Source organism: Malaclemys terrapin, chromosome 1 (assembly GCF_027887155.1).
Source record: "Malaclemys terrapin pileata isolate rMalTer1 chromosome 1, rMalTer1.hap1, whole genome shotgun sequence".
Classification (NCBI taxonomy): Eukaryota; Metazoa; Chordata; order Testudines; family Emydidae; genus Malaclemys; species Malaclemys terrapin.
The window spans coordinates 46,209,663-46,217,982 of NC_071505.1; the positions used below are offsets into that span (position 1 = coordinate 46,209,663).

At 40.8% G+C, this 8,320-nt stretch overlaps 1 protein-coding gene across 1 annotated transcript in view; it reads left to right on the top strand.

Annotated features, from left to right (window-relative positions):
* The window catches only part of CTTNBP2 (cortactin binding protein 2), a 193,730-nt gene extending 191,551 nt beyond the window's left edge, over nt 1-2,179 (top strand). The window contains 2 exon segments of the mRNA XM_054023582.1: nt 517-656; nt 658-2,179. Of these exon segments, the coding sequence (XP_053879557.1) occupies nt 517-656; nt 658-763 (246 nt within the window). The 3' untranslated portion in view covers nt 764-2,179.
* Nucleotides 2,180-8,320: the final 6,141 nt, after the last annotated feature.

The following is an 8,320-nucleotide window of genomic DNA, read 5'->3' on the forward strand; positions in this document are numbered from 1 at the left end:
TTATTTTATTCCAGCCCTAATACTGAATCTTGTGTTTATCACCCAAGAGATCTCCTGCTTTCTCCCTGATTTAAACATACATCTCCCTAACCCCAGTTTACAGCTGTCATCCTTCCACAGGGGCTCCCTCTACCTAATGAAGGAAAGAGAATATATTACCTCCATAGTGCTTCTAATCCCTGCTCGCCCAGCAAGAATAACATTTAGGGCTTCTGAATGACAATGCAGAGCACTACCATTGTCCTTGTGTGATATGTTAAGTTTTTATTGAAGAAATGCCCTGTTAGCTTTTTTTTACAAAAGCAACTTCTATTAGAGTATTGGTTTCTAACTGGTTAAGAAAGCTAAAACTGTAACTGTTTCACCAGGACCTGAAAATTTATCCTTTTCCTGTGGCTATCATGCTTCCAAAAGGTGCAAGATGCTGTAAACACTCACTGTTTTGCTCATTTTTGGTGTTCTTGGTTCTTACTATGGATGTGCTTATGCTAAAAAGATGCTTTATTTTATTCACAGGATGGGATCCGTCCTCTCAGCAGCAATCGCACTGTGGAATGCACCAACAGTAAATCAAAGACTGAGTTGGGTGTTTCAAGAGTTAAATCTTTTCTTCCTGTTCCCAGAAGTAAAGTCACCCAGCCTTCTCAGTACGCAAAAAAGCAGCAGCAGTAATACAAGGCAAATAGAGGCAGATGATGATAACTCAAAAGAAAAGATTTGGAATTTGCACAAAAAAATACAAATAGAAAAATCTAATAAATAGATCTGCCTAGCATACAGTTTTCAGTGTTCACGTAATCTCTGTATTAAAGAACAAAGAACTCAAATATGTAAATAATTTTTTAAAATTTAAAATGGTTTCCTTGTAATGTAATGTGTGTACGGGACCACAGTTTAATTTGTATGTAAATAAGATGTTCATAATGAAAATATTTTATTGCTTTAATCTGGAAATTATATTGATTTAAACTTAGTAGTGGGAAGTTATGCCAACCTCATAAATGGGTTTTCTAATATGGAAATTACTATTGCTTAAATGATTTTATTCAGGGGTATCACCACAGAAAAGTGTGTGTGTGTGCGCGTGTGTGTGTGTGTGTGTATATATATATACAATATATAAATATATTCTATGAAATTCATGTGTTGCATACAGATGAGTTGCACAATATGTTCAGTACTGGCTTAAAGCTAATGTACATGCATTTTAAAGACTGAACATGTTTTTATCTTCACTTAATGAAAAGTGAATGGAATGTGGCAATAATTAAAACGATTGGAAACTTAGGTCAATTACTTTCAGCTACAAGCCATATTAAATATTTTGATTACCCCACAGTCTGCCTGCTGAAATGTGCTTTTGTTTCTCTCTTGCTTATTGTAGGCTTCATGTGTTGGAACTGTTATGAGTTTGCATTATGACTCCTATCTTTAAAAAAGAAAAGGGAGAGAAATTATAATGCAATAAATCAGTTATTTCACACCACTTCCCACTCTTTGGGATGGTCGAAAATTTGCTCCTCTAATAATGGAGTTCTTAATGTATGATGTAAAACTTTTCTACTCTTTCAATAGCATTTTAAAAAATGAATCTAGGAAATGATGTTTTACCAAAACAGATCTTATTGAAAGAATTACAGCACAAGTTTAATTACACGGTTGTTCAGAGATAATGTATCAGCAATAACATGAATTACCATGTAATTACCATTTTTTATAGTGGATTTACTATGTAGTTGCTGTGAAATAACATTTGAATTGCAGTTAACCTGAAATATTTTTTATCTCACTACAGACTTAAATTACTTTCCCATTAGAGGAACTGTGTATATGTGAAGGAAATATTCCATCTATCCATCCACTTTATGGTGGCCACAATTTATACTTGTGAATAGTAATAATGTGGATACAATCACTGTCTTGGTACCTTATCATCTAGTCAGAAGAGGAGGATACGTAGCTTCCTTAAGATCAGACCTCAGTGCCACCTGGTGAATTATCAAGAGGTTGCTTTAAGAGAGGTATGGGCAACATGCTCATCCCTGCGCCTTCCAAAAGAGCACTGTTCAAGTTAATTTTGGAAGGGGCAAGAGTTACATAAATGTACTCCTAGCACTTCACCACAATGAGTAAGGCAGCCATCCCAAACTCATGTCAATAAAACTTTTGTACTGCTCCATGTTTGTCTGTCTCTTGGTCTTGTGTGTGTATATTGTATCTGTATGAATTTAGAAGGATTAAATTGCTGATTTTATAGTTATCTCCTTTAAAATATATTCTGGGAGGAAATGCATAACTTTCAGCATTGTCGTCTTACAACCTGTGATGGGGTGTCCACCCCACACAAGGCCTGAGAGGGTTAAGGTGGTAAGGTTGGCCAATCAACTGCCTAGGCTGCACCTGAAAAAGCAGCCAGGGAGCAAGGATTAATTAGAGACAAGGCTCAGCTGGATAGGAACAGGAAGGGCCTGTATAAAGCCCAGGAGCTGACAGCCAAAAGGGACTGCAGGGAAGTAGTCTGCAGTCATTCCCTGAGAGAAGGGAGGTGTGTTTAGGGCTATAAAGGCAAGGAGCCTGCAGTTAGTCCCTAGGAGGAGGGAGTTGTGTGGCTGGCAAACCCAGAGAGGGTACAGAGCCAGAAAGGTAGAAAAGGATCAGGGGAGAGCAGCCAGGCATAGGATAATGTAGACTTTGGCTGTGGAAGATAGGGCTCCTGAGCTGGAACCTGGAGTAGAGGGCTGGCCTGGGTTCCCGTACCAGGCACTGGAGAGGTGGCACAAACCAGGCCGTAGAGAGCAGACTGCCTGGGATGGTTTGCTCTGAAAGATACCCAGAAGGGGAGGACTATAATGACCTGGCCGGAGGGGCAAGTCACAAAGAGGAAGCTGCAGCTCCTGGAGTGAGAAGGAGCCACAGAGCGAGAGAGGACGACGGGTGGAGAGACCACCAGAGGAGGGCGCAGCACCTGGAAGGAGCTAATCCCACAGTGGCCAAGAGGAGGCGTCCTTAGCGGTGAGTGGATCCCGTGACAAACCCCAGTGACGTATACATTCTTGTGCGGTAACAGACCTCCAGTGATTTCCAGTGAACGCTAACAAAGAGTTTTCGTATCCCCTGACCTTGTCCTCAGTTTGAGTGCTGAAAACGGGACATGTATCTGTTTAACCAGGACCAGCTCTAGGCATCAGCAAACCAAGCATGTGCTTGGGGCGGCACAATTCCTGGGGCGGCATTCCAGGAGCCGGCCCTGTGTTTACCAGCATCTGGTTTTCAGCAGCATTGATCAGCTGAAGATCAGAGGAATGTGCCTTAGCATCTGAGTACTGAAGCATGGTAATTATAGCTTACTCTGTGTGTGAAGAGTTGTTTGTAATGATCACACAGGATGCAGCATTGAGTTTTATTGCTACATTTAAAAATGTCTTTTGGGCCTCTAATTATCTTCTCCTTCTGTGAGCCATGGTCCCTATGTGTATTCCACACATGGGTATGCATGTGCACTAGATGCCTGAGACTGGAAATTCTTCAAAGCCGTGTCCATTGTCCTGCACATGTGCAGTAGCTCTCTCCTCACGCTTCTTACCAAGAGAATAAGAGGCAGTGCAGGCTGATGCCTCTCCACCACCTTCTTTCTGCCACCTGGCCTGAGTCAGAATAATGTTCTCCTTCACTCCCTTGTATAACCTGCAAAGACAGAAAATATTTTTAAGTAGTTATGTATTTTATAGGGCTGTCGATTAATCAAAGTTAACTCATGCGATTAACTCAAAAAAATGAATCACGATTAATCACAGTTTAAATCTTATTGTTAAACAATAGAATCCCAATTTAAATTTATTAAATATTTGTGGATGTTTTTCTATATTTTCAAATATATTGATTTCAGTTACAACACAGAATACAAATGCTCCTTTATATTACAATGCTCCTTTATATTATTTTTATTACAAATATTTGCACTGTAAAAATGATAAAAGAAATAGTATTTTTTCAGTTCACCTCATACAAGTACTGTAGTGCAATCTCTTTATCATGAAAGTGCAACTTACATATGTTGAATTTTTTTTGTTACATAACTGCACTCAAAAAACAAAAGAATATAAAACCTTAGAGCCTACAAGTCCACTCAGCCCTACTTGTTCAGCCAATCACTAAGACAAACAATTTTGTTTACATTTACAGGAGATAATGCTGCCCACTTATTTACAATGTCAGCTGAAAGTGAGAACAAGCGTTCGGATAAACTTTTGTAGCTGGCATTGCAAGGTATTTACGTGCCAGATATGCTAAACATGTATATGCCCCTTCATGCTTCAGCCACCATTCCAGAGGACATGCTTCCATTCTGATGACGCTTGTTAAAAAAAAAAAGTGCTAATTAAATTTGTGACTGAACTCATTGGGGGAGGATTGTATGTCTCCTGCTCTGTTTTACCTGCATTCTGCCATATATTTCATGTTATAATAGTCTCCGATGATGACCCAGTGCATGCTGTTCGTTTTAAGAACACTTTCACTGCAGATTTGATAAACCGCAAAGTAGGTACCAATGTGAGATTTCTAAAGATAGCTACAGCACTCCACCCAAGGTTTAAGAATCTGAAGTACTTCCAAAATCTGAGAGGGATGAGGTGTGGAGCATGATTTCAGAAATCTTAAAAGAGCAACACTCCAATGCGGAAACTACAGAACTCAAACCACCAAAAAAGAAAATCAACCTTCTGCTGGTGGCATCTGTCTCAGATGATGAAAATGAACATATGTTGGTCTGCTCTGCTTTGGCTCATTATTGAGCAGAACCTGTCATCAGCATGGATGTATGTCCTCAGGAATGATAGTCGAAGCATGAAGGGACATATGAATCTTTAGCACATCTGGCACATAAATATCTTGTGACACCGGCTACAACAGTGCCATGCAAATGCTTGTTCTTGTTTAATAGTGCAATTAATTGCGATTAATTTTTTTAATTGCTTGACAGCCCTAGTATTTTAGCTTAGTAGTTAAAGTTATAGTTAGCATAGAGTATTTCTTTTCCCCAATTGGGGAACCCCCCTCCCTGGATCTGGGACTATGCCCAGAGTCCTGGGATTCAAGAATTGCTTCTCCTGCTCTCACTCCTTCTCCATCAGTGACAAACATTAATGGTGCCTGTAGTGTCTGGGTGAGGTGCATATCTCTGCAAAGTGCAGCATCTGTCACTCCTTCCCATCCAGAACTCGAGAAGTCCGGGAGCATTGCCTACAAAAGCATCTGATGGAGAAGGATGTTAGGTCCCTCTCCGATCTGGGTAAGGGAGACCCCCCCAGTACATCGACCTCAACTGACCAGCAGTGCCCCTCCAAGCACATGCTGTGGAATGGAGCTTTCAATGTATAAGCCCAAGGACTCTTTTTTCTAGCACAGTGGCTTTCAACATTTTTTCATTTGTGGACACCTAAAAATTTTTTGAATGGAGGTACAGACCCTTTTGGAAATCTTAGACATAGTCTGCGGACCTCCAGGTGTGTGCAGACCACAGGTTGAAAACCACTGTTCTAGGGCTTCCCATGAGAGTAGAGGGTGCTCTCATGGGCTCAAGGACAAATAGTCTTCAAGGACTGTTGATAACACTGGTCTACAATTTTTGAGAAGTCGTCTGCTTCAGAGATATAATGTGCTATTTATTATGTATTTTGATGTGCTGAATTCAAATATGACAATTAAAACAACTGATTGGCTACTGTTCCTAAGATATTTAAGTTTTTACATTTTATGTCTATGTATATTGTGTAGATAGTTTTAATCATAAATTGTAAACCTAGGTCTTTTCATGTGTTTATGGTTGCTTTACATGATAATATTTCACCTGTCCTGTTTATGTAACACTTTAAAAATCAGCAAAAGGGTTATATAAATAAAATTTATTATGAAACAAAAGGCAAAAAACTATTATGTACGTAGTTTAGTCCTATTCAGTGTCTACTCGGCACTTCTTGGCTTGTCTCTTGTATTCATTAAATGGAGCATCTCTTGTCACTGTCCAGCAATAGTCTGCAAGCATTGATGGGCTCCATGTGCCCTGATAGTGTTTCTCCATTGTTGCAATGTCCTGGTGAAATCGCTCGCCATGCTCGTCGCTCACTGCTCCGCAGTTCAGTGGAAAAAAATCTAGATGAGAGTGCAAAAAATGTCTCTTTAGTGACATGTTGCAATCAAGGCTTTTGTATGCCTTGAGGAGGTTTTCCACCAACAACCTGTAGTTGTCTGCCTTGTTGTTTCCGAGAAAATGTATTGCCACTAACTGGAAGGCTTTCCATGCCGTCTTTTCCTTGCCACGCAGTGCGTGGTCAATGCCTCATCTCGAAGAAGTTCACGAATCTGAGGACCAACAAAGACACCTTCCTTTATCTTAGCTTCACTTAACCTTGGAAATTTTCCACAGAGGTACTTGAAAGCTGCTTGTGTTTTGTCAATGGCCTTGACAAAGTTCTTCATCAGACCCAGCTTGATGTGTAAGGGTGGTAACAAAATCTTCCTTGATTCAACAAGTGGTGGATGCTGAACACTTTTCCTCCCAGGCTCCAATGACTGTCGGAGTGGCCAATCTTTCTTGATGTAGTGGGAATCTCTTGCACGACTATCCCATTCGCAGAGAAAACAGCAGTACTTTGTGTATCCAGTCTGCAGACCAAGCAAGAGAGCAACAACCTTCAAATCGCCACAAAGCTGCCACTGATGTTGGTCATAGTTTATGCACCTCAAAAGTTGTTTCATGTTGTCATAGGTTTCCTTCATATGGACTGCATGCCCAACTGGAATTGATGGCAAAACACTGCTATTATGTAGTAAAACAGCTTTAAGACTCGTCTTCGATGAATCAATGAACAGTCTCCACTCATCTGGATCGTGAACGGTGTTGAGGGCTTCCATCACACCATCGATGATGTTGCAGGCTACAAGATCAACTTCCATGAAGAAGAATGGGACAAGATCCTTTTGACGGTCACGGAACATGGAAACCCTAACATCACCTGGCAGGAGATTCCACTGCTGTAGTCTGGAGCCCAACAGCTCTGCCTTACTCTTGGGTAGTTCCAAATCCCTGACAAGGTCATTCAGTTCACCTTGTGTTATGAGGTGTGGTTCAGAGGAGGAGGATGGGAGAAAATGTGGGTCCTGTGACATTGATGGTTCGGGACCAGAAGTTTCATCCTCTTCCTCTTCCTCGTCTGACTCAAGTGAGAATGATTCTGGTGCATCAGGAACCGGTAGTCCTTCTCCGTGGGGTACTGGGCGTATAGCTGATGGAATGTTTGGATAATGCACAGTCCACTTTTTCTTCTTTGACACACCTTTCCCAACTGGAGGCACCATGCAGAAGTAATAATTGCTGGTATGATCTGTTGGCTCTCTCCAAATCATTGGCACTACAAAAGGCATAGATTTCTTTTTCCTGTTCAACCACTTGCGAAGTTTTGTTGCACAAGTGTTGCAGCATATGTGTGGGGCCCACCTCTTGTCCTGATCTCCAATTTTGCAGCCAAAATAAAGGTGATAGGCTTTCTTAACCATAGTGGTTATACTGCGCTTTTGTGATGCAAAAGTCACTTCACCACAAACATAGCAGAAGTTATCTGCACTGTTCACACAAGTACGAGGCATCTCTGCTCACTTTGGCTAAACAGAAATGTGTCCCTTTGCAAAATCAAACACTGACAAATAAGAGAGCACGACACTGTATGATTTCTAGAGCTGATATAGGGCAATTTGTTCAGCAGAGTGATGTAAGCTTCATTATGATTGCATCATCCATGACTTCTAGGAATAACATTTATATCATGTATGACGCAATACCAGCTTCAGATTGCATCATTCATTGTTTTGCCTAAAAAGCAAGTACTGTCCAAACCCAGTCATAGATTTATTCATAGATCCAGTCAAAGATGTATTTTAGTCATTTCTGGTTTAAATTGAGATCCCTTCCCTTTATAACTCACTTATCCTCCGCCATTCCCAAGTCAAGGGTCGTAGATACTGACCCAATAGCATATCTTGAAAACTAGAGCCAATCAACAATTTTAAGCATCATTTTCGTTCTCAGTGACACAGAATTAGTAAAGTTTGACTACGTTTATTTCAGAAGCATTTTGGCAGTAGAGCAGTGTAATAAATGTACTTCCTCCCCGAGCCTCTCCAAGTTGGGTGAGATGTTGCATACAGAACCTAAGGAAATGGCTTTGCTAAAGACCCCCTAGATTGGAGGACAAAGCATGTAAAAAGAAAGATCCGCCGATTCCATCAGTCACCTCAGAACCCGAGCGTAGGACAGATGTTCACC